Raw genomic sequence first — 27,706 nt, 5'->3', positions numbered from 1 at the left:
ATCCCTCCATCAGTGCTCAGACTGTCCGCAATAGGCTGAGAGAGGCTGGACTGAGGGCTTGTAGGACTGTTGTAAGGCAGGTCCTCACCAGACATCACTGGCAACAACGTCGCCTATGGGCACAAACCCACAGTCGCTGGACCAGACAGGACTGGCAAAAAGTGCTCTTCTCTGACGAGCCGCGTTTTTTTCTCATCAGGGGTGATGATCAGATTCGCGTTTATCATCGAAGGAATGAGAATTACACCGAGGCCTGTACTCTGGAGTGGGATCGATCTGGAGGTGGAGGGTCAGTCATGGTCTGGGGCGGTGTGTCACAGCAATATGGGACTGTGTTTGTTGTCATTGAAGGCAATCTCAACGCTGTGCGTTACAGGGACGCCATCCTCCTCCCTCATGTGGTACCCTTCCTGCAGGCTCATCCTGACATGACCCTCCAGCATGACAATGCCACCAGCCATACTGCTCGTTCTGTGTGTGATTTCCTGCAAGACAGAAATGTCAGTGTTCTGCCATGGCCAGCAAAGAGCCCAGATCTCAATCCCATTGAGCATGTCTGGGACCTGTTGGATTGGAGGGTGAGGGCTAGGGCCATTCCCCCTAGAAATGTCCGGGAACTTGCAAGTTCCTTGGTGGAAGAGTGGGGTAACATCTCACAGCAAGAACTGGCAAATCTGGTGCAGTCCATGAGGAGGAGATGCACTGCAGTACTTAATGCAGCTGGTGGCCACACCGGTTTTACCAATTTGCCTTCAAATTCTGACATTCATTCAGTAGTATACTTGAGGTCATTGTGCATTTGGAAGACCCATTTGCGACCAAGTTTAATCTTCTTGACTGATGTCTTGAGATGTTGCTTCAATATATTCACATACGTTTCTCTCCAAATGATGCCATCTAGTTTGTGAAGTGCACCAGTCCCTCCTGCAGCAAAACACCCCCACAACATGATGCTGCTACCCCCGTGCTTCAAGGTTGGGATGGTGTTCTTCGGCTTGCAAGCCTCCCCCTTTTTACTCCAAACATAACGACTGTCATTATGGTCAAACAGTTTTATTTTTGTTTCATCAGACCAGAGGACATTTCTCCAAAAAGTACAATCTTTGTCCCCATGTGCAGTTGCGAAACGTAGTCTGGCGTTTTTATGTTTTTTTTGGAGCAGTGGCTTCTTCTTTGCTGAGTGGCCTTTCAGGTTATGTCGAAATAGGACTCATTTTACTGTGGATATAGATACTTTCCTCCAGCATCTTCACAAGGTCCTTTGCTGTTGTTCTGGGATTGATTTGCACTTTTCGCACCAAAGTATGTTCATCTCTAGGAGACAGAACGTGTCTCCTTCCTGAGTGGTATGACGGCTGTGTGGTGTTTATACTTGCGTACTATTGTTTGTACAGATGAACGTGGTACTTTCAGGTGTTTGGAAATTTCTCCCAAGGATGAACCAGACTTGTGGATGTTTCTGAGGTCTTGGCTGATTTCTTTTAATTTTCTCATGATGTCAAGCCAAAGAGGCACTGAGTTTGAAGGTAGGCCTTGAAATATATCCACAGGTACACCTCCAATTGACTCAAATTATGTCAATTAGCATATCAGAAGCTTCTAAAGCCATGACATCATTTTCTGAAATTTTCCAAGCTGTTGAAAGGCACAGTCAACTTAGTGTATGTAAACTTCTGACCCACTGGAAATATGATACAGTGAATTATAAGTGAAATAATCTGTCTGTAAACAATTGTTGGAAAAATGACTTGTGTCATTCACAAAGTAGATGTCCTAACCGACTTAGGAAAAACTATAGTTTGTTAAAAATAAATATGTGGAGTGGTTGAAAAACTAGTTTTAATGACTTCAACCTAAGTGTATGTTACAGACATCACACTGCTTCATTTGTGAATATCGCTTCCCCGTGATTCAGCTTACACCGAGGCTCGAACCCATGCAGCACCTCTACCTTGCTAGAACAACCGACCGCCCTCCTTGATGAGGTACCAACCATTTGAGCTACCGTTTCAGATCTAATTTGATATCTCCATCGGCAACAATTCAGGCCAGCTGTGGATTGATTCGTTCTTAACTCCGTTACACATGTGGAGGAAACCATTAATAACAGAGGATATTGAGAATCTAATTCAAGGGTATTGATACTATTTATGTTCTGTTCTATTCCCTCACATACTCTACCCACGCTTTATACTAGATGAACCAATTCTGACCTTACTATAGTATAATGACAAATATATCAGCAATATAATTAGCATCAGAATGACAAGTTTGATGACTGATGCCCTGTTATGGGCATAGACGCTAACCGGTAGTGGCAGTGCGGAAGCCAGAGATGCCATTTTCAGCCGCGTGACATGATCAACGAGCCATTTTTGGGCTGCCTGCGCGTTGTTCCGGCCTATTTGGGTTCTCCTCTCCACCTTCCCTCTTCCAGCTCCCTTTTACGGAATCTCTCCCATAAAGGAACCAATTTGATCTATTTATAGTTTACTGTGTGCGGCGGCAGAGTGTTCTCTTAGGGCTCCCTGCTTGCCTGTCTGCCTGCCTGCGTACGCTCCCACATCATTGTGTGGGTGCCCAGATTGAGAGAGAGAGGGATGGAGAGAGGGAGGGGTGGAGGGGGGCAGACTGACTCTCACTTCTGCTGGAGTGGAACAATTACTGAACATCCATTCTTTCCTCCTTCTCAAAGAGATGGATGAAAAGCGAATATCCCTCCACTTGAATAACTTGAAATGAAAACACTATGACTAGAATTACTTTTTAACTTCTATTTGTAGCCCAACAATGGCTCACAGAATAAAAGTTGTCTTCACATGTGCGAATGGATCTTCTATGAGTCAGTTGTGGTGTAATGGTTTGGAATAGGGTTAGTAACAATGAAATAATGATTTTGGAATGAATAATAGGGTCAAAACAGTGAAATGAATTGTGAATCTCATAGCCCCCACTCCGCTCCGGATGAGAGTCACTTACCTTTAAATATCACATAGTTATTTTGTTTCTCTTTGTTGTCCTTTTTCTTTTAGTACAGGAACACTGTTATGACAAATTTTCCCTCAATATTCCCCACAGCCTGTAATACAGCAGGAAGAAGTGTCTCTGTATTCAAGCCAAAGGCACATGCTAGAAGTATGTTCACTATGTTCAACATAGATCCAAATCAAACATGTACTGTTCTATGAGGAAGTGTTCCTTGTTAGTGTGCACTTGGGCTCTGTCTTTGCAGGTAATCACACTCATTTATGATAAGAGGAAGGACACACACACACCAAAGGGAGTTAACAAGTCTGACGAGAAGGATATCCTGCATTGGAACAGGCCCAGATCCACACCTTATGCAAGAAGAAATGATGCTGGGAAAGGGGCCGCAGATCAGGCAGCCTTCTGAGAATCCAGAGGCCAGCGAGTAAACCCCCACTGCCATCTGTTCTTCTTGCTAACGTGCAATCATTGGAAAATAAAATTGATGACCTACGATTAAGATTATCCTACCAACGGGACATTAAAAACTAACATCTTATGTTGTTTCACCGAGACGTGGCTGAATGAAGATACGGACAATATAGAGCTAGCGAGATTTTCCATGCACCGGCAGAACAGAGACGCTACCTCTGGTAAGACGAGGGGTGTCTATTTGTCAATAACAGCTGGTGAGCGATATCTAAAATTAAAGAAGTCTCGAGGTATTGCTCGCCTGAGGTAGAGTACCTTATGATAAGCTGTGGACCACACTATCTACCAAGAGAGTTCTCATCTGTCTTATTCGTAGCCGTCTATTTACCACCACAAAATGAAGCTGGCACTAGGGCCGCTCTTAACAAATTGTATAAGGCCAATAGCCAAGAAGAAAACACTCACCCAGAAGCAGCGCTCCTAGTGGCCGGGGACTTTAATGTTTTTGGGATAGGGGGCAGCATTTTCACTTTTCACTTTTTAATATATGAATATTATTATTAGTATTGGATAGAAAACACTCTGAAAGTTCTAAAACTGTTTGAATGATGTCTGTGAGTATAACAGAACTCATATGGCAGGCAAACACCTGAGAAAAAATCCAACCAGGAAGTGGGAAATCTGAGGTTTGTAGTTTTTCAACTCAGCCCGCATTGAAGATACAGGGTGATATTAGTTATGTTTCACTTCCCAAGGCTTCCACTCGATGTCAACAGTATTTAGAACCTGTTTTGAGGATTCTACTCTAAAGGAGGGGCTCATAAGGGCTCTTTGAGTGAGTGGTCTGGCAGAGTGCCACAGCCTCGGTCTGGCGCGTTCACGTGAAAGCTAGCTACGTTCCACTTCTTTTGTACAGACTAAGGATTTGTCCGGTTGGAACATTAATGAAGTTTTATGTTAAAAACATCCTAAAGATTTATTCCATACTTAATTTTGCATGTTTCTACGGGCTGTAACGGAACCTTTTGAACTTTTTGTCCGACGTTTGGCGAAACCTGAACGCGCTTTTGGATTTGTTTACCAAACGCCATAATAAAAGAAGATATTTGGACATTACTGATGGACATTATCCGAACAAATCAAACAGTTATGGTGGAACAGGGATTCCTGGGAGTGCATTCTGATGAAGACCATCAAAGGTAAGTGAATATTTAAAATGCTATTTCTGAGTAATGTTGACTACCCAATATGGCGGGTATATTTTGGCTGCTTTGTTGTCTAAAGGCTGAACTCAGATTATTGCATGGTTTGCTTTCTCCGTAAAGTTTTTTTGAAATCTGACACAGCGGTTGCATTAAGGAGAAGTTTATCTAAAGTTCCATGTATAATAGTCGTATTGATGTGGCTCTCAGCAATATCACCACAAGTTTTAGAACTACTGAGGGTTGTCTGAGATCAGAGGTTAGAGAGGAGGATAGAAAGAATAGGGGGGATTCACCAAACAAGTTTACCAAACAAGTTTTACCAAATTTGTACCAGCATATCACATGTGCAACCAGGGGGGAAAAAAACCTAGACCAACCTTACTCCACACACAGGGATGCATACAAAGCTCTCCCCCGCCCGCCATTTGGCAAATCTGACCATATTTCTATCCCCACGATTCCTGCTTACAAGCAAAAACTAAAGCAGGAAGTACCAGTGACTTGCTCAATACGGAAGTAGTCAGATGACACAGATGCTACACTACAGGATTGTTTTGCAAGCACAGACTGGAATATTTTCCAGGATTCATCCAATGGCACTGAGGAGAACACCACCTCAGTCATCAGCTTCATCAATCAGTGCATCGATGACATCATTCCCACAGTGACTGTATGTACATATCACTGTATGTAAACTTAGTGTATGTAAACTTCTGACTGCGCTGTTGGTCAAGGATTTGTAAGTAATCATTTCACGGTACAGTCTGTTGCATGTGACAAATACATTTTCATTTGATTTGATTCTATGTAACACTACAGTATTGCAGCTACTGCATACACCCCTTAGGGGTGATGTTAGTTGATTATTCAGTCCTGTGTGTGCAGTGCAGTTCCATTCCCCTGTCTCTAACGCACATTAGAGACGTCTACATTATTTATCCTCACGTGACAAAAGTCCTCTAGCGGAGCGCGTCACCTTAAAAATACCCTCTCTTTATATAACCTAGAACCAGGATAACTGTAGGGAACAGGCAATCAGGCCACCCCATTCCCTATATACTACACTACTTTTGACCAGGGCCCATAGGGAATAGGGTGACATTTGGGACGCATCCTGGGAGCTCAGTTTGAGAGCAAAGCCACATAATTTAGATGATGGGATGGGAGAGTGTGATGGGAGAACTTTTTGGATTGTTTTCTTTGGCTGTGATTTCCCCTGGTTAGCTTGGGTTGATATATTATTGATTTGTTGGATTATGACTTCTGATCAATTATGTATATGTCTAACCCAGAGGTAGTATCTGCTTAAATGATCGTCAATCAATGTACAACGTTAGCAACTACAGCTCTGTTCAGTACTCTTAGCTACCCATTCACATTGGCTTTCTCTCACTAACTACCCACTCCTGCCCTTTCCCTCACCACCCTCCCTCTCTCCTCCCTTATCCTCCTCCTCCCTTCTCCATCCTCTTCGCCCTCTTTTTGCCTTGTCATCTATGGGTCAAGACTGTGCATGCCTCTCTCTATAATCCTAATACCATTAACTACTGTTAATTTATTCTGCTTGGATTAATCAGATATTTTACAGTCATTACATTGTAGAGGCGACCGTGGGACATGGGCTGCATCACAGCCTGCACTCTATTTCCTATATAGTGCACTATAGGGACGCACATGGAGTCTCTCTCCACTAAATGAAGGCGCATCTCTACTACTCTGTCGACTGCCTGACGCATCCGGCTATTTCTCCCCTCAAGAAACACAATGATAATAACGCAATAATTACTTGCCCCCCATTTTACAAATCCTTCCCCTTATCTCTCTATCCGCATCAGTTATAAACTGGGGGTAAGTACTACAGTATGCAAGAGATTGTTTAAAGCCAAGTGACGTGGCACCACCCATCCATCACCTGTTATCCATCCTGCCGCTCCTTATCTGCCTGTCAGCCTGGGCACTCTGGCCACTGGTGGAGACATAGCAGAGGAGTGTGTGTGTGTCTACACTCTCTCTCTACGCCAGGCAGCCAGCAGAGAGAGAGAGAGAGAGAGAGAAGATCATGGGGCCTGCGGATAATGAAAGTGAGCAGGCTGTAAAAGCGTTTGTACTTCATGCCACAGCAGAGTGCTGCCAGCCATCCCAGCCCGCCCACAGACAGCACGGCTATCAAAGGGGTCCGCGTGCCCACCCAGTCGGCCCGGGAGATCCCAAATGACCCCTTTTGCTCACTGCCTGCCTGGCCTGGCATTGCCCCTTGGGCTGACTACACTATCCTGGGTAAAAAAAAAACAATGTAATGGGCTGACATTAGGCAAATTGTGCGAATAATGGCTGTCTTTCTGGTTTCATTGCTTCATTTTATAATTGTTCTAGACTATTCAATGCCGATGTTCATCCATTAGGCTATAGTACTGCATTTCTGCCGCCCCTCCTCCCTCTGCGTGATATAAACAGTCAGCTGTCAAATACAAAACAAGCCTTCGACCATGTAGTTAATTGGAATCTATACAGCAACTGTTTCCTTTTATCACTGGGTGGAGATAGAATGGCTGATCAAGCAATCACACTGTCACTGCAGGTTAGCCTGACTGGTGAGCCATTGAACTACAAAGAATGAACACAGAGCATCTTTTGTGATGTTTCTCACATCATACATGCAAGTACTGTGACAAATAAATGCATGCTCAGGTGTAGTACATACACACGCACTCATGCACACACACAAACACACACATACTTTGGTTGCTTTAGGCAACACTGATGTCCAGAGACAGAATCAGTCTCCTCTGTTCAGCCCTGCCTGTCACTAGACTGCAGAGAGGGAGGGAGGGATATACTGTGCTGCTTAGTCATGGCTAGGGGCTAGGTTTGCAAAAACAACCAAAGGACCTCATAAAACACAAATCACACACACACTTTAGGACAGGAAGTAGATAAGGGACCATAGAGAGTACAGAATCAATATGGACATGGATCAACCCTTTTACTCCACAATTCTGTGATATCTAATTGGTAGTTACAGTCTTGTCCTATCGCTGCAACTCCCGTACGGACTCGGGAGAGGCGAAGGTCGAGAGCCATTCGTCCTCGGAATCACGACTCCGCCAAGCTGCACTGCTTCTTGACACACTGCTTGCTTAACCCGGAAGCGACCCGCACCAATGTGTCAGAGGAAACACCATACAGCTAGCGACCGAAAGTCAGCAGGCATGCGCCCGCCTGTCACAAGCAGCGCGATGGGACAAGGACATCCCAGCAAGCCAAACCCTCCCCTGACCCGGGCGACGCTGGGCCAATTGTGCGCCGCCTCATTGATCTCCCGGTTGTGGTCGGCTGTGAAACAGTCCAGGATCGAACCCAGATCTGTATTGACGCCTCTAGCACTGTGATGCAGTGCCTTAGACAGCTGTGCCATTTCGGGAGGCCCATAAACACCTGTTTAATATGGAGATGGTTCAACACCTGTTTAATATGGAGATGGTTCAACACCTGTTTAATATGGAGATGGTTCAACACCTGTTTAATATGGAGATGGTTCAACACCTGTTTAATATGGAGATGGTTCAACACCTGTTTAGAATAGAATCATCAGCAGCAATAGAGCCGGTCACTGCACAGATAATGTCATTGAGGCTGAATACAGACTATAATGGGCTTCTACTGTTCAGATTGGAGTGGGCAAACCAACTCAGTTCAATCAGCATTGACTGAGAGAGGCAGAGTGGGGGGATGAAAAGATGAAAACTTCAGAAGAAATGTGAAGGCCAAAATAAAAAGACTTCTTCTACCATGAATAATGAATGAGGAAGCTATTCTTTCTATCCTCCTCTCTAACCTCTGATCTCAGACAACCCTCCTTTCCGCTTTCCTCTATTCTCATCATCCCTCCCTCCTTCCTCCACTTCCATCCACTATCCAAATTCCCCTCAGACTTAGGAAAGGTCAGAGGAGGGAGCAAGAGACTCGGCTACACAGTGCTCAGACTCAGGAGGCGGGACTTAAACACAAGCCAATCATTTATTCTAGATGTCGTTAGTAGAGACATAACCTGCTGCTGTTTCCCATGTCAACACCTTAGCTCCAATCAGAACTTTGCCCTCCCACCATCACCACCACCGCCTATACCCCACCCCCAGTCACATTCCTTCATTCATCCCTCTTTCGCCACCATGTCTTTGTTAGCCTGACATGAACAGAAACAGACCAGGAAAAGCCAAACCGTTCCACACACAGAGGTTGTGTTAGTTCTCACTGACTGGAAAAGGACAAGTGAGTACAGATAGTCGTCACCCCCAAAACAGTGTCTTTACACTCCTATTAATGAACATAATCAATAAGGATGTTGTGAAAGAAAAGAAAATCTGCTGATAATATGCGTGTCGGGTTAATCAATATTAAAAAAAGAGTAAGATACGTTTCAGAATTATTTTGAATATTTATCTTCTCTGGGGTCTAAGGGAAAAATAAAAAAGCAAAACAGCATAATTCATAGGATGCTGAGTTTGAGGGAAAACAAGCGCTAAACAAAATAAGCTTTTCCATATCAAATATAAGAGATTAAAAGTCTAAGGGGATGTGATTGCCTCAGTATGTCAGTGGAAAATGTTGGAAACATTAGAGTACTGTAAGCTCCCCTTTCCCATAGTGCAGTAATAACTGACTGTAATAAACAACAACAACAAACAGAACATGCTTGTGTGTGTGCATGTGTAAGTGAGTGAATGAGTGTGTGTGTGTGTGTGTGTGTGTGTGTGTGTGTGTGTGTGTGTGTGTGTGTGTGTGTGTGTGTGTGTGTGTGTGGTGTGTGTGTGTGTGTGTGTGTGTGTGTGTGTGTGTGTGTGTGTGTGAGTGAGTGAATGAGTGTGTGTGCGTGTGTTTGTGAGTGTGTGAATGAGTGAGTGTGTGTTTATGTGTGAATGAGTGAGTGAGTGAGTGAGTGAGTGAGTGAGTGAGTGAGTGAGTGAGTGAGTGAGTGAGTGAGTGAGTGAGTGAGTGAGTGAGTGGGTCCAGTTTCAGGTGGTGCTTCAGCTACTTTTGCTCATTATTTGTCCTTTTCCCATTCACACCCCTTGCCATCTATCCCCTGTACAGCAGGTCTTTCTGCAACCCCCTCCAGCCCAATAAATCTCTTCCAAGATGGCATAGCAGTGGGGATGTCTGTTTTGATTGTCTTGTCCCTTATATATATCGTTTTTCTTAGTATATATTTGTATTACTTTTTTGATCTCTTTTTCCATCTACGGACTGAACATACTCCCCTGCAACGCGCCTCACTCAATGTGGTATGGATCTGCTATTTTTACACTTTTGAACCGGAACTGCCTTCTGAAGCTAGCCAGCTAACTAGGTACTAGCTAGTAGTTAGCCTGGAGCTACCCTCAAGCTAGGCCCTTCTCCCGGCTAGCCAAAGAATTCCATCAGATAATTCCTGGGATTCAATACCTCTTCTGCCAATTGGCCTGGACCCTTTGCTGCCGACACAGAGCCCTGCTGATCCATCACGACGTCTGCCGACGTAACTGTCCGAGGGGGTTTCAACAGACTCTAGTTGCGACGTCTGCCTGAGGCCCATCTGCTAGCCCCGGCCTGCTAGCTGTCTGAATCGCCGTGCCTCCAGCTCGCCTAGTTACTCACTGGACCATATGATCACTCGGCTACACATGCCTCGACCTAATGTCAATATGCCTTGTCTATTGCTGTTTTGGTTAGTAATTTTTTCCTCGTTTCACTGTAGAGCCTCCAGCCCTGCTCAATATGCCTTAGCTAGCCCTTATGTTCCACCCCCCACACATGCAGTGGCCACACATGGCTTAAATGGTGCCTCTAGAGACAAAACCTCTCTCATCTTTACTCAATGCCTAGGCTTACCTCCACTGTACTCACATCCTACCATACCCTTGTCTGTATATTATGCTTGGAATCTATTCTTCCGCACCCGGAAAACTGCTCTCACTAGACGACCAGTTCTTTTAGCCTTTAGCCATACTCTTATTCTACTCCTCTTTTGTTCCTCTGGTGATGTAGAGATTAATCCAGGCCCTGTAGCCCCCTGCATCACTCCCATTCCCCAGGCGCACTCATTTGTTGACTTCTGTAACTGTTAAAGCATTGGTTTCATGCATGTTAACATTAGAAGCCTCCTCCCTAAGTTTGTTTTATTCACTGCTTTAGCACACTTAGCCAACCCGGATGTCCTAGCCGTGTGTCTGACTCCTGGTTTAGGAAGGCCACCAAAATCCTGAAATTTCCATCCCTAACTATAAAATTTTCCGACAAGATAGAACTGCCAAAGGGGGTGGAGTTGAAATCTACTGTGGAGATAGCATCCAGAGTTCTAACATACAATCCAGTCTGTGCCCAAACAATTCGAGCCTCTACTTTTTAAATTCCACCTTTCCAGAAACAAGTCCCTCACCATTGCCGCTTGTTATAGACCCTCCTCGGCACCCAGCTGTGCCCTGGAAACAATATGTGAATTGATGGCTCCCCATCTACCTTCAGAGTCCATACTGTTAGGTGACCTTAATTGGGGCATGCTTAACACCCCGGCCGTCCTACAATCTAAGCTAGATGCCCTGAATCTCACACAAATCATCAAGGAACCTACCAGGTACAACCCGAAACCTGTAACCATGGGCACCCTCTTAGATATCATCCTGACCAACCTGCACTATAAATACACCTCTGCTGTCTTCAACCAGGATCTCAGCGATCACTGACTCATTGCCTGCATGCGTAATGGGTCCGCGGTCAAACGACCACCCCTCATCACTGTCAAACGCTCCCTAAAACACTTCAGCGAGCAGGACTTTCTAATCGACCTGGCCCGGGTATCCTGGAAGGATATTGACCTCATCCCGTCAGTAGAGGATGCCTGGATGCTCTTCAAAAGTGCTTTCCTCTCCATCTTAATTTAGCATGCCCCATTCAAAAAATGTAGCACTAAGAACAGATATAGCCCTTGGTTCACCCCAGACTTGACTGCCCTTGACCTGCACAAAAACATCCGGTGGTGTTCTGCATTAGGATCGAAAAGCCCCGGCGATATGCAACTTTTCAGGGAAGTCAGGAACCGATATCCTCAGTCAGTTAGGAAAGCCAAGGCTAGCTTTTTCAAACAGAAATTTGCTTCCTCTAGCACTAATTCCAAAATGTTTTGGGACACTGTAAAGTACATGGCGAGTAAGAGCATCTCCTCCCCGCTGCCCACTGCACTGCGGATTGGAAACACTGTCACCACTGATAAATCTACGATAATCGATCATTTGCATTTTTCCAAGGCTGGCCATGCTTTCCACCTGACTACCCCTACCCTGGCCAAAGTCCCTGCAGCAACTTGCCAAGGCTTTCAACTCTGTCAATCACCGCATTCTTATCGGCAGACTCAATAGCCTTGGCTTCTCAAATGACTGCCTCGCCTGGTTCACCAACTACTTCTCAGATAGAGTTCAGTGTGCCAAATCGGAGGGCCTGTTGTCCGGACCTCTGGCAGTCTCTATGGGGTTGCCACAGGGTTCAATTCTCGGGTCGACTCTTTTCTCTGTATATATCAATGATGTCGCTCTAGCTGCTGATGATTCTCTGATCCACCTCTACGCAGACAACACCATTATGTAAACATCTGTCCATTCTTCGGACACTGTGCTAATAAACCTCCAAACGAGCTTCAACGCCATGCAACATTCCTTCCATGGCCTCCAACTGATTTTAAATGCTAGTAAAACTAAGTACATGGTCTTCAACCGATTGCTGCCCGCACCCTCCTGCCCAACTAGCATCACTACTCTGGACGGTTCTGACCTAGAATATGTGGACAACTACAAATACCTAGGAGTCTGGTTAGACTGTAAACACTCCTTCCAGACTCACATTAAGCATCTCCAATCCAAAATTAAATCTAGAATCGGCTTCTTATTTTGCAAAAAAGCCTCCTTCACTCATGCTGCCAAACATACCCTCGTAAAACTGACTATCCTACCGATCCTTGACTTCGGCGATGTCATTTACAAAATAGCCCCTAACACTCAGCAAACTGGATGTAGTCTATCACAGTGCAGTCCGTTTTATCACCAAAGCCCCATATACTACCAATCACTGCGACCTGTATACTCTCGTTGGCTCGCCCTCACTACACATCCATCGCCAGGATCATCTATAAGGTCCAGGTCATCTATAAGTCTTATCTCAGCTCACTGGTCACCATAGCAAAACCCACCCGTAGCACACGCTCCAGCAGGTATATTGCACTGGTCATCCCCAAAGCCAACACATCCTTTGCCCGCCTTACCTTCCAGTTCTCTGCTGCCAATGACTGGAACGAATTGCAAAAATCTCTGAAGCTGGAGTCTTATATCTCCCTCTCTAACTTTAAGCATCAGCTGTCAGAGCAGCTGACCGATCACTGTACCTGTACACAGCCAATCTGTAAATAACACACCCGACTACCTCATCCCCATATTATTACTTACCCTCTTGCTATTTTGCACTACAGTGTCTCTACTTGCACATTATCATCTGCACATCTATCACTACAGTATTAATGCTAAATTGTAATTATTTTCACCTCTAGGGCCTATTTATTGCCTACCTCCCTACTCTTCTACATTTGCACACACTGTACATAGATTTTTCATTTTTTCTTTTATTTTGTGTTATTGACTGTTCGTTTGTTTATGTGTAACTCTGTTGTTGTTTTCGTCGCACTGTTTTAATTTATCTTGGCCAGGTCGCAGTTATAAATGAGAACTTGTTCTCAACTGGCCTACCTAGTTAAATAAAGGTGACATTTTTTTAAATCAAATAAAAAAATAGGGGTTCTACAACCCCCTCCACCCCACTAGGGGTGCTGCAACCTCCTACAGCCAACACTAGGACTCACCAAGATCCTTAGAGCCTTGACTTTCGCTGGCCATCTCTCCCATCCTCACCAGTGCCTCGAAGTAGCCCTTTGCAGCAAATGTGACACCTGGAAACATGGAAGTATTGGGCGTCAGATCAGGGGCGGAGTGGAAATATTGGACATTAAAGCCTTCATCACCCCAGCTATAGCAATAGCCCCAGTCACTTAGGGAAAGGGCTAAAGGCAACTATAGTCTATAATGGGAAAGATCTAATGCTGCTACAGGCTACAATGGAAAGGGCTAATGCTACTACAGGCGACAATGGAATGGGATAATGCTACTACAGGCGACAATGTAAACGGCTAATGCTACTTCAGGCGACAATGGAAAGGGCTAATGCTACTACAATCAACAATGGAAAGAGCTAATGCTACTACAGGCGACAATGGAATGGGATAATGCTACTGCAGGCGACAATGTAAAGGGCTAATGCGGCAATAAAAATGGTGGCTAAAAGGAAAGGACAGCACTGAAGAAGAGAAACAGCTATAGGAACTATTGCTGGATAGAGCAGATGCTGGATGGAAAGTGGAACTACAGGAAATACAGACTAGAGAAAGTTAGGAAAGTCCAGGGAAGGCAAGATATACCAGTCTTGACAACTGCAAAACTTTTAAAACATAATTTGACAACCTGCCTAACTTTCAAGGTGATTCATAGGCTACTGCAATACAAATGAAGCCAGTGTGCTCCTTTAGACTGTTACTCATGCAGAGTGACAGAGACACTAACTGAAACATCTACCAGTGACTCAGGTCTCAGTCCAGGCACAGGGACAAGGAACACAGAGCAGGCACAGAGTTGCTCTCATAATGAGGGGACCGGATGTCCAGTTAGATGGATACATATGTATGCGACAAGCAGACTCCACTCAGAATGTATTAACTTTGACTGATACGGCCTCCCGCGTGGCGCAGTGGTCTAAAGCACTGCATTGGAGTGCTAGAGGCGTCACTACAGATCCGGGTTCGATCATGGGCTGTGTCGAAGCCGGCCGTGACCGGGGGACCCATGAGGCGGCGCACAATTGGCCCAGCGTCGTCTGTGTTAGGGGAGGGTTTGGCTTGCTGGGATGTCCTTGTCCCATCTCGCTCTAGCAATTCCTTGTGATGGGCCGGGCACATGTGCGTTGACTTCGGTCGCTAGTTGTACGATGTTTACGCCGACACATTGGTGCGGGTTGCTTCCAGGTGAAGCGAGCAGTGTGTCAAGAAGCAGTGTGGCTTTGTGGGGTCGTGTTTCAGAGGACACATGGCTCACGATCTTCACCTCCCCTGAGGCCGTACAGGAGTTGCAGCGATGGGGCAAAACTGTCATTTCCAACTGGGGAGAAAAAGGGGTATATAACAATACAAAAATAAGTATAATAAAAAATCGTAGGAAGAAATAAAAAATAAAAGATTTGACTGATACATATTGATGTGGAGTGTCAGAACTTTATTTAAACCGGACAGTGAAATAAAGTGTTACCCAAATACATCCTGAATCTAAGTGGGAAGAATTCAAATCTGTTCATCTAGTTGAGTTGAGTTTTCTACAGTAATGCAATCATATGGGAATCATACCCCCAGAAACGCAGCCAACAAGCGGATGCTACATTATTATATTAATTTTCACTTCAAACACTAAGATTGAGAGCCTCAGCTCATTTCTGTCTCCATTTATACCTCTATTCCTGACCACTGTTTCACAAGCCTTCGTCTACACTCATTTCCTTCCGTAATCTTTCCTTTATTAATTTTTCTTTCCATTCTCTACATTTATCAGAATCGTTATCCTGAGGTCACTGAACTGATAATAACCCACACGAACACCCCAGACTCCAGAGCCTAAAGCCGACAGCATACTACACTGTAGCTGGATTCACTCAGACTGACACAACCAGGAAGAGAGACCGATTCTCTCAGCTCTTCCTGAGCCCAACTTTGGTTAAGACTGGTTGGGATAGAAGAATGAGGGTGAGGGGCCAGAAGTGGGATTGTGCGGTACGGTAACACCTTGTGTGGATGGTCTAATTTAGCAATGTCCACAGAAATCCCAGCCAGCGACGAGCGGTGGAGTGTGGCAGGCCAGGTATGGCTGGATTAACTGGGAAGAGATCTGAGAGCTTTGCTAGCTGGGGGTTGTGTGTGTGTGTGTGTGTGTGTGTGTGTGTGTGTGTGTGTGTGTGTGTGTGTGTGTGTGTGTGTGTGTGTGTGTGTGTGTGTGTGTGTGTGTGTGTGTGTGTGTGTGTGTGTGTGTGTGTGTGTGTGTGTGTGTGTGTGTGTGTGTGTGTGTGTGTGTGTGTGTGTATGTCTTCAGTAAAGAGGATTAAACCTCTGATATGAAGCAGACAGCTGATAATATACAGACTGGAGGTGAGACACGCCATCCATTCCTCCCACCTATTCCAGAGTAAATTAAACACACACTCTAGGAGGAGTAAAACCGGTATAAACCAGATCAGGCTGCAGCTTGATGTGTTGAGTACTTCATCCATCTTCAACTCGCTCTTTTCCAAATCCACCATCCAACCCCCTTCTCTCTCACAATCCTTCCCTCCCTCTACTCCTTTATCAAATCCCTTCAGTCTTCACACTCAGCCTCTTTTCTTGTTCTCTCCTCCATCTCTCCAACACAGTTTGTCCCTGTTGAGACATCTCTCTCTTCCCCACCTTCAACATGATGCCCAGTTTGGATGTGTGTTGTGTGAAATTGCCCCACCTTCTATCGCCGGTACCAAAGCTCAATGATAAACAGAGTACCTGACTAGTCAAAGCATTGCATCCTATTCAAGCAGTACACCCACTGCACACTATCCTATCCTCCAAAACCAAACACTCCGCAAACTGATCAAACAGCATCTCCTCTGAGGATAACTAACAATGTACGGCATTTCTATAACGTTTTTCATAGAATCTCAAAGCGCTTCAACAGCAAAAAACAAACAAGCAATTTATCTGGACAGCTCAACCAATAGAGGCCAAGTTTTTGAAAGCTGCATCCTCCGAAGATGGAGGGTCCGTTCATGGCTTGAGCGGAGAGAGCTAGTCAGAGAATGGTAGATGATGGTGATGGAGTTTGCTGATGATCTTGTAGAGGGCAAGTCTGGGAACCAGCCTGAGTCTTATAGCCACTGGATTTCTCTTCCACTCTGGGTAGCACCCACTAACAGCAGGCAGCTCTCTCCCTGGACCATTATGTCTGTCAACAAAGCTCCAGGGATCTCCAGTAAAGTCCAGCACCACCTCTCCTTCCTTTATGTCCTAAGAGCAAAGGCAGAACTGGCATATTTACAAATTCAGCTAGCAGATGGATGCCCACCAGGCGCCCTGTGGTGAGTTGAATACTGACTGTGCCCTGTGCCTCTGCAACGGCAGACCGAGCCAGAACCCCAGTCCTTGCGCCTGCCTGGCATTGATGAAGTGCAAGTCCCCACCTGGGACCTGTTTGGCTAATTTTAGTCTTATCTATCAGACTACACTGAGTCCTCCTTTATTGGTCCTCGGGGCTTCCACAGTCATTCCTGGTTTTCGTGCACCTCTCGCTCTACTGCTTTCCCTGTTTCTCTCAATCCCTGCATTTCTGTCTCTCTACCGCGTTCCCTGGTTCTCTCAATCCCTGCACTTCTGTCTCTCTACCGCGTTCCCTGTTTCTCTCAATCCCTGCACTTCTGTCTCTCTACCGCGTTCCCTGGTTCTCTCAATCCCTGCACTTCTGTCTCTCTACCGCGTTCCCTGTTTCTCTCAATCCCTGCACTTCTGTCTCTCTACCGCGTTCCCTGTTTCTCTCAATCCCTGCACGTCTGTCTCTCTACCGCGTTCCCTGTTTCTCTCAATCCCTGCACGTCTGTCTCTCTACCGCGTTCCCTGTTTCTCTCAATCCCTGCACGTCTGTCTCTCTACCGCGTTCCCTGTTTCTCTCAATCCCTGCACGTCTGTCTCTCTACCGCGTTCCCTGTTTCTCTCAATCCCTGCACTTCTGTCTCTCTACCGCTTTCCCTGTTTCTCTCAATCCCTGCACTTCTGTCTCTCTACCGCTTTCCCTGTTTCTCTCAATCCCTGCACTTCTGTCTCTCTACCGCTTTCCCTGTTTCTCTCAATCCCTGCACTTCTGTCTCTCTCCGCTTTCCCTGTTTCTCTCAATCCCTGCACTTCTGTCTCTCTACCGCTTTCCCTCTTCTCTCAATCCCCTCACTCTCTCTCTCTCTCTCTCTCTCTCTCTCTCTCTCTCTCTCTCTCTCTCTCTCTCTCTCTCTCTCTCTCTCTCTCTCTCTCAGAGCAAGACTCTGTAACTCCAATGTATTCTTCTCTCTTTCTCTCCTTCCTTTGGCTGACCTGGATACTAGTTCTGTCCTGGATACCAGTTTTATTCTCTCAGCGCCGCTTGCCCTAGTTCCTATTAGACTACGCTCCACTTACACCCCCCTACACACACCTTCCTGGAGATATCTCAAAAGTGGTGTGCTCCTGCTCTCACCCATGTATCTACTCCACACAAACACCTGGATCACCACATCATATCCCGACTTGTGAACAACCAGAGAAATACAATAAAAATGACTTGACTCGAAGATATGCAGGGATGGAGGGATGCTAGTGAAGTGGAAAAGAGGAGAAGAGAGGCCAAGATGTGGACATGAAACATTCTAACGTGACATTAAAGGAGGAAGGCATCATGAGCCTCCCAACAAAGAACAGAAAACATCAAACAAACATCAACATTCTACAGACTACACCTACTGACGGCTAGCTGGGAGTTAATTTGGTGTTTTAATCAATGTAGGGTGGGGACACAGTGAAGTCGTTCTCTGTTAGGGGTCTTTGCATTCTCTTTTCCAAATAGTAGACTATCAAATCAGTCCATATAGTTGAAAGCCTGTCGGAGCATCCAGCAGTATCTTTCATAGCTAAGTCCAAGAAGAGCTCAGGGATGCTGAGGATGCTGACTATAGGCTACACACAGTTGCCAACGTGAGAAATATATCCCCAGCATCTGAGATTATTTCTAGTTCAGATAAAACAGTGCCAAGCGATATGGGTCTTTGCCTGTCCTCTGGACAGGAGGAGAGGAAGGGGGGATGAGAAGGGGATGAGATAAAGGAAAAGAAGAAGAGAAGGATGTACTCACTGGATAGGGCCTTCTCGTAGCTCTTCCCCATGGCCACAAAGTTCCGCAAGCATGGGTTGAACTGCTCCATGATGGACTGAGAAGAGAAATAACATTTTTAGTCGACACGAGCAGCAATAAGCCTAGCAGAAGCAGTGCTCTACCCTACTCTGTAGTCTGCGCGCTCACACACTCACCACACACACACACGTGCGCTCACACACTGCAAGCAAGCCAACCAGGAGCACAGCCAACCAGGAGAAAGAATGTAAATCGGAATCATCTACACTCATTCAGAAATCAGAGAGAAGGAGTGAGGGCGCAAAAGGGAGAAGGAAAGAGGTGGAGGGTGTCTTTGCACCTCACCTCTTCCAAAAATAAAACCTGGCTGTGGGTGTTGATGCCCAGGAAGTCCTGCTCAGCCTGGCTTCTCTCTCTCTCTCCCTCCCTCTCCCTCTCCCCCTCCCCCTCTCTCTCTCTTTCCCTCCCTCTCAACTATGTCATGCAATTTGTGCTAATTACTTTTTTGTGGAGCAGGGGCATATGAGGGTAGGAGGGATAAGAAAGGAGGAGGATGGCGAGGAGGAGCGAGGAATAATTGGGTGACCAGAAAAAAGAGAGAGAAGGAGGAGGAGAGTACAGGAGAGAGAGTGAGCGAGAGAGAACTTGAGCATGGTGCTGCTGGCCACAGCAGGGGTTTTGAGTCCCACATGGAACACTGTATAATGAATATGTGAAACACAGATCGATGTGGGTAAAAAGTAGTCTGGGTACCAGTCTGTTTAGCTATTATTCCACTCCTTGCCACTCCTGTCGTGTTAAACATCTTTGGCATATGACACAAAGCACAAAGAGTGGAATGTTGGCAAAACAGACTTATACCCAGGCTAGGTATAGTATATATCTTGTTTGTTCAAGGAGATCCCCACGTGAAAATAATATATATATACTATGGTCTAAGTACTATAGTATTCACTGCAGTGTTTTTGTGAATTTTACTGTAGTATTTACTATAGTATTTACAGTGAACTATAGAATAAATACTGTAATAAAATAAAACTTGTATATACTATTTTTATTTTTATTTCACCTTCATTTAAACAGGAAGGCCAGTTGAGAATAAGTTCTCATTTACAACTGCAAACTGGCCAAGATAAAACAAAGCAGTGTGGCAGAGTTACAGATAAACAAACGTACAGTCACAGAATAAAAGAACAATAGAAAAATCTATGTACAGTGTGTGCAAGTGTAGAAGAGTAGGGAGGTAGGCAATAAATAGGCCATAGAGGCGAAAAATTATTACAATTTAGCATTAATACTGGAGTGATAGATGTGCAGATGATAATGTGCAAGAAGAGATACTGGGGTGCAAAAGAGCAAGAGGGTAAGTAATAATATGGGGATGAGGTAGTTGGGTGTGCTATTTACAGATTGGCTGTGTACAGGTACAGTGATCAGTCAGCTGCTCTGACAGTTGATGCTTAAAGTTAGAGAGGGAGATATAAGACTCCAGAGATTCAGAAGATTTAGCTTCAGAGATTTTTTGCAATTCGATCCAGTCATTGGCAGCAGAGAATTGGTAGGAAAATCGGCCAAAGGAAGTGTTGGCTTTGGGGCTGACCAGTGAAGTATACCTGCTGGAGTGCGTGGGTGTTGCTATGGTGACGAGTGAGCAGAGATAAGGTGGGGCTTTACCTAGCAAAGACTTATAGACGACCTTGAGTCAGTGGGTTTGGCGACGGATATGTAGTGAGGGCCAGCCAACGAGAGCATACAGGTTGCAGTGGTTGGTAGTATATGGGGCTTTGGTGATAAAACGGACGGCACTGTGATAGACTACATCCAATTTGCTAAGTAGAGTGTTGGGGGCTATTTGGTAAATGGCATCTCAAAGTCAAGGATCGGCAGGATAGTCCGTTTTACGAGGGTACGTTTGGTGGCATGAGTAAAGGAGGCTTTGTTGCAAAATAGGAAGCCGATTCTAGATTAATTTTGGACTGGAGATGCTTAATGTGCATCTGAAAGGAGAGTTTACAGTCTAACCAGACACCTAGGTATTTGTAGTTGTCCACATATTCTAGGTCAGAACCTTCCAGAATAGTGATGCTAGTCGGGTGGGAGTGTGCGGGCAGCAATCGGTTGAAGAGCATGCACTTAATTTTACTAGCATTAAAAAAGCAATTGGAGGCCACGGAAAGAGTGTTGTATGGCGGGAAAGCTCATTTGGAGGATTGTTAGCACAGTGTCCAAAGAAGGGCCAGAATGGTGTCATCTGCATAGAGGTGGATCAGAGAATCACCACCAGGTACAGTGCCATCATTGATATATACAGAGAAAAGAGTCGGCCCGAGAATTGAACCCTGTAGCACAAACCGTAGAGACTGCCAGAGGTCTGGACAACAGGCCCTACAATTTCACACACTGAACTCTGAGAAGTAGTTGGTGAACCAGACGAGGCAGTCATTTGAGAAGCCAAGGCTATTGACTCTGCCGATAAGAATGCGGTGATTGACAGAGTCGAAAAGCCTTGGCCAGGTCGATGAAGACGGCTGCACAGTACTGTCTTTTATCAATGGCAGTTATGATATTCTTTAGAACCTTGAGCGTGACTGATGTGCACCTATGACCAGCTCGGAAACCAGATTGCTTAGTGGGGAAGGTACGGTGGGATTCGAAATGGTCGGTGATCTGTTTATTACCTTTGGCTTTTGAAGATTTTAGAAAGGCAGGGCAGGATGGATATCGGTCCATAACAGTTTGGGTCTAGAGTGTCTCCCCCTTTGAAGAGGGGGATGACAGCGGCAGCTTTCCAATCTTTGGGGATCGCAGAAAGAAAGAGAGGTTGAATAGGCTAGTAATAGGGGTTGCAGCATTTTCGGGTGATCATTTTAGAAAGAGAGGGTCCAGATTGTCTAGCCCAGCTGATATGTAGGGATCCAGATTTTGCGGCTCTTTCAGAACATCAGCTATCTGAATTTGGGTGAAGGAGAAAGTGTTTTAGGGAGCATTTGACAGTGATGAGGGGTGGTCGTTTGACCGCGGACCCATTACGCACGCAGGCAATTATCGCTGAGATCCTGGTTGAAGACAGCAGAGGGGACTTTAGAGGGCAAGTTGGTCATGATGATATCATGGTTACAGATTTAGTGTTGTACCTGGTAGGTTCCTTTTTTGTGGGCATCTAGTTTAGATGAACAGCTTAGATTACTATAGTAATTACAATTTTTTTATTTTACCTTTATTTATACAGGTTTTTTCTCATTCAGATAACATCTCTTTTCCAATAGAGAGCTGGTCCAATAGCAGAAGAAGGAACAACGTTTTAGACAAAACAACGTACATACACTAACACCATATTAAACAAAACTATAAACACACATACAGTACAACAAAAACATTGTACATTAAAAACAAACATCTTGACTAAAAACAGCTGGCCTAAAAACAATTACACTCTTCTATGATATATACATCGATCAAGTGTTTAAACTCCACCAACGAAACTAGATCATCACATTTTAAAATGTTCATGACAGAATTCCAGGACCACGGAGCTAAGTAACTAAAACTATTTCTACCATGTCCTGTTCTAATTTTTGGTACTGTTAGAAGCAAATTAGAATGGGACCGTCATTTATATTTATTTACTGACCTGACAAAAAAAAACTGAGATAAAATGGCATTTTACCCAATATGGCCTTATAAATCAGTGTATAATCACTTGAATAAAGAACAGTATCATCTGCATAAAAATGAACATCCGCTGTTGAAATAGATCCCCAATGTTGTTGATATACAAAATGAACAACAGTGGGCCCAAAATAGAACCTTGCAGAACACCTGAGCACACCTCTATGGGCTCAAATTTACAACCATCCGCCATTACACATTGTGTACGATTTGATAGGTAATTTATAAACCAATCTAGAGCATGACCAGTAATTCCACAACATTTGAACCTTTGCACTAACACAGCATGGTCCACGGTGTCAAAAGCCTTCGCCAAATCAATAAAAATAGACACACAATGTAACTTCTTATCAAGAGCACAGTGGATGTCATTTAAAACCTTCAATGTTGCCTTAACAGTGCTGTGGCCAGACCTAAAAACCTGATTGCACTCCATTTAAGATGTTGTTTTCTTGGAAGTAGACCTTTAGCTGCCTACTAAACTAAGGACTCCAGTACCTTTGACAGTACAGACAATTTTGATATGGGTCGATAGTTGTCAAGTAGCGAAGGATCTCCACCTGTCAGGAGAGGCAGTACAAAAGCAGATTTCCATAACTTGGAGATTTCCTTAACATCAAGCGTGAGGTTTAAAAATACATGTTAAGGGGGGGGGGCAATGATGTCTGCAGCTAGGTGTAGGAGGCGGGGTTCTAGTTCATTAGGGCCAGGGTTTTTTTTTAAATCAATTTCTTTCTGGGCTTTACACACTTCTGAAACAGAGAAGGATGAAAAGGAGAACCTGGTGAAGGAGTGCATAGGGGTGTCAGGTAAATTCATAGGGGGCTCAATTATACCTTTGACCTTTTCAAATAAATGTGTATTCAAGGCTTTCAGAATGAAAGTCTTTGGGAAGTCTGCAAAAACACTATAGTGTTTCTAAAGAAATCAGCCAAGACCTCAGAAAAAATTGTAGACCTGGATTGTCCTTGGGAGCAATTTCCAAACGCCTGAAGGTACCACGTTCATCGGTACAAGCAATAGTACGCAAGTATAAACACCATGGGACCATGCAGCCGTCATACCGCTCAGGAAGGAGACGCGGTCTGTCTCCTAGAGATGAACGTACTTTGGTGCGAAAAGTGCAATCAATCCCAGAACAACAGCAAAGGACCCTGTGAAGATGCTGGAGGAAACAGATACAAAAGCATCTATATCCACAGTAAAACGAGTCCTAAATCGACATAATCTGAAAGGCCGCTCAGCAACGAAGAAACCACTGCTCCAAAACCGCCAGAAAAAAGCCAGACTACGGTTTGCAACTGTACATGGGGACAAAGATCATACTTTTTGGAGAAATGTCCTCTGGTCTGATGAAACTAAAATAGAACTGTTTGGCCATAATGGCCATCATTATGTTTGGAGGAAAAAGGGGGATGCTTGCAAGCCGAAAACACCATCCCAACCGTGAAACACGGGGGTGGCAGCATCATGTTGTGGGGGTGGCACACTTCAATAGGTGGCAACATGAGTGAGGAAAATTACGTGGACATATTTAAGCATCACCTCAAGACATCAGTCAGGAAGTTAAAGCTTGGTCGCAAATGGGTCTTCCAAATGTACAATGACCCCAAGCATACTTCCAAAGTTGTGGCAAAATGGCTTAAGGACAACAAAGTCAAGGTCTTGGAGTGGACATCACAAAGCCCTGACCTCAATCCTATAGAAAATGTGTGAGCAGAACTGAAAAAGCATGTGCGAGCAAGGATGCCTACAAACCTGACTCAGTTACACCAGCTCTGTCAGGAGGAATGGGCCAAAATTCACCCAATTTATTGTGGGAAGCTTATGGAAGGCTACCCGAAATGTTCGACCCAAGTTAAACAACTTAAAGGCAAAGCTACTAAATACTAATTGAGTATATGTAAACTTCTGACCCAATGTGAATGTGATGAAGAAATAAAAACTGAAATAAATCATTATCTCTACTATTATTCTGACATTTCACATTCCTAAAATAAAGTGGTGATCCTAACTGACCTAAGACAGGAAACGTTTACTAGGATTATATGGCAGGAATTGTGAAAAACTGAGTTTAAATGTATTTGGCTGGGGTGTATGTAAACTTCCGACTTCGTGGGTGGGTGGGTGGGTGAGTGGGTGAGTGGGTGGGTGGGTAGGTAGGTAGGTAGGTAGGACCTGTAGGGATCACTTGCCATGTAGGTTTCTCACGAGTGGGTGGCTCAAATTGAGATATAGAGGAAGGAAATGAGTAGGGTTTATGCAAATTAAACACTGTGGTATTTACTATAGTTAGAAAAGTGTTTTTGCGGACATTACTGTTGTATTTACTACAGTGTTTTTTTCTACAGTATACTATAACATTCTATAGTAAGTACTACCCATGACATAGGGATACTAGTGTTCATTATATAATTCTATAGTAAGTACTGTAGTACTCTATAGTAGACTCTAGTATTTTTTGGGTTCCAGCATGAGGGTTCCAGCATGAGCTATAATTATATTTAAATGGCTCATTGGAATTTACCATATCATTATTAGTAGGCCAGAGAGAATAAAATGATGGAATATGAAACCATGGAGGGGAAACTGAAATAGAAGGGTACAGGCAGGAAAGTATTGTGCGTGTGTGATAATGTGTACGAGAGAGAGACACACAAGATCAGGAAATGTGGTCTAGGTGGTAACCAAATGTGGTCTAGGTGGTAACCAAATGTGGTCTAGGTGGTAACCAAATGTAGTCTAGGTGGTAACCAAATGTAGTCTAGGTGGTAACCAAATGTGGTCTAGGTGGTAACCACACACACACACACACACACACACACTAGAGTATTGATCTCTTCAGTCAGAACACCATTCTGTGGTATACACCAATTACCTGCTTCTACCGGGGCCGGGGCCGGGGGCCCTCGAACCTCAACCCAGGCCAAGGTCACCTACCTCTGTCTTGGAACACTCCCATCCCCCACCTACACCCTGGTTCTCCTCCTCCTCCACAACAACAACAAAAACAACAAAGCCCATAGACGTGTTGATGTATATGTATGCCCACACCATAGCCCACAAGTGGATGCCTCAGCACACAATAAGCAAAGGTGGGGAATGGAATGAGCGGAGGCAGAGGAGTACAACCTCTCTCTCTCTGTCTCTCTCTCGTTGTGCGGAGGAGCAGTGAGTCACCCTCCTCCACAGTCCGAGGCGATCTGTCCTTTATTATGTTACTTTCTCTTTCTCAACACCCAGTTTGGTCCTGCAGCTTTATCTATCACCCCCACCACACACACACACACACACACACACACACACACACACACACACACACGCACACACACACACAGCTTTTCTCCTCTCCACTTCTGCAGTCAAACCTTTTCCTGACAGAGCTGTCAGACGACACTAATGAAGGGGTCTCAACTTACTGTTGAGAGTTCCAATAGAATAATACACAAGGTGCAAGTTCGACATTTGGTTAAGCATCAGCAGCTTTTCACTGACTGACACTCACTCAATTAGTCATGTCAGCTAACACTTTTTAGATTGGTAAATTAATCTAGGAAGTTATCTTGGCTGAATACCGACAGGGCATGCAGGGCACGTGTTCTTTGGTAAAGAACCCTTTGAGCTCTTCAATGATTCTTAGCTGTTCACAAAATGGTTCTTTGCTCTGTTGGTGATAATTAACAAAATAATATAGTTGACCAGAACAAAAAAACCCTGCATGGTTCTTCAAAAGGATCTACAAAGAACCTTTTAGTTTTTTTAGAACCATTCTCTATAAAGAATATATAAAGAACCAAAAAAAAGGGTTCTCAATGTGGTACGGATCTGCTATTTTATACCTTAGAATCGGAACCCCAATCAGAAGCTAGCCAGCTAACTGGCTACTAGCTAGTTGTCAGTTTGCCACTGCTGGCAGTCTTCACCGTTAACTCGGACTACAGCCAGCTTCAGCTCGGTCAATACCTGCTAGTCTGCACAGCGCGATATCAACCCAAAACATATAGGACTGCTTTTTCTCTACCTCATCACCGGATTCCTGCCGCAAGCCCTGGTCCATTACACCGGATCATCGCAGCTAGCTAGCTGCATTTGAGTGGCTACTGCTGGCTAACGCCTCTGTTTCTGAAGCAAGCACCAGTTAGCCTTGAGCTAGCCTTGAGCTAGGCCCATCTCCCGGCTAGCCGAAGAGGTCTATGAGCTAATTCTTGGGCTACAATGCATTATGTCTTGAATCTATTCTTCCTCGACCAGAAATCTGCTCCTTTTACTCTCTGTTCCGAACGCACTAGATGACCTGTTCTTATAGCCTTTAGCAGTACCCTTATCCTACCCCTCCTCTGTTCCTCTGGTGAAGTTAACCCAGGCCCTGCAGCACCACTCCAATTCCCCAGGCGCTCTCAGTTGTTGACTTCTGTAACCGTAAAAGCATTGGTTTCATGCATGTTAACGTCAGAAGCCTCCTCCCTTAGTTTGTTTTATTCACTGCTTTAGCACACTCCGCCAACCCCAACTACAACATTTTCCGACAAGATAGAACTGCCAAAGGGGGTGGAGTTGCAATCTACTGCAGAGATAGCTTGCAGAGGTCTGTCATGCTATCCAGGACTGTGCCAAAACAGTTCAAGCTTCTACTTTTTAATTTCCATCTTTTCAGAAATAAGTCTCTCACTGTTGCCGCTTGTTATAGACCCCCTTCAACCCCGAGCTGTGCCCTGGACACAATATGTGAATTAATTTCCCCCCAATTACCTTCAGAGATTGTACTGTTAGGTAACCTAAACTGGGATATGCTTAACACCCAGGCCATCCTACAATCTAAGCTAGATGCCCACAATATTACACAAATGATCATGGAACCTACCAGGTACAACCTTAAATCTGTAAACACAGGCACCCTCCTCCTGACCAACCTGCCCTCTAAATACACCTGTGCGGTCTTCAACCAGGATCTCAGCGATCACTGCCTCATTGCCTGTGTCCATAATAGGTCCGGGGTCAAACGACCACCACTCATCACTGTCAAACGCTCCCTAAAAACACTTCAGCAAGCAGGCCTTTCTAATCGACCTGGCCCGGGTATCCTGGAAGGATATTGACCTTATTCCATCAGTGGAGGATGCCTGGTTATTCTTTAAAAGTGCTTTCCTCACCATCTCATATAAGCATGCCCCATTCAAAAAATGTAGAACTAAGAACAGATATAGCCATTGGTTCACTCCAGATTTGACTGCCCTCGACCAGCACAAAAACATCCTGTGGCATTCTGCATTAGCATCGAACAACCCCCGCGATATGCAACTTTTCAGGGAAGTTAGGAACCAATATACACAGGCAATGGCTAGCTTTTTCAAACAGAGATTTGCATCCTGTAGCACAAACTCCAAAAAGTTCTGGGACACTGTAAAGTCCATGGAGAATAAGAGC

General features: G+C 44.8%; 1 protein-coding gene across 6 annotated transcripts in view; it reads right to left on the bottom strand.

The window, feature by feature from the left end:
- baiap2b (BAR/IMD domain containing adaptor protein 2b) overlaps nt 1–27,706 on the bottom strand; it is a 174,495-nt gene that overhangs the window by 106,181 nt on the left and 40,608 nt on the right. For 4 of the 6 annotated variants that reach the window (XM_024431506.2, XM_024431514.2, XM_024431529.2 and 1 more), the window contains exons 2-3: nt 18,614–18,689; nt 13,483–13,569 (exon numbers count right to left, since the gene is read on the bottom strand). In XM_024431506.2, coding sequence (XP_024287274.2) covers nt 13,483–13,569; nt 18,614–18,689 — 163 coding nt within the window. The remainder of the gene's footprint in view (nt 1–13,482; nt 13,570–18,613; nt 18,690–27,706) is intronic. The other 2 variants (XM_024431538.2, XM_024431548.2) reach the window with 1 other exon arrangement.

The sequence above is a fragment of the Oncorhynchus tshawytscha genome, linkage group LG01 (genome assembly GCF_018296145.1).
Source record: "Oncorhynchus tshawytscha isolate Ot180627B linkage group LG01, Otsh_v2.0, whole genome shotgun sequence".
NCBI lineage: Eukaryota > Metazoa > Chordata > Actinopteri > Salmoniformes > Salmonidae > Oncorhynchus > Oncorhynchus tshawytscha.
The sequence above is the reverse complement of the archived record's forward strand: the minus strand, read 5'-3'. Positions and strand labels throughout refer to the sequence as shown.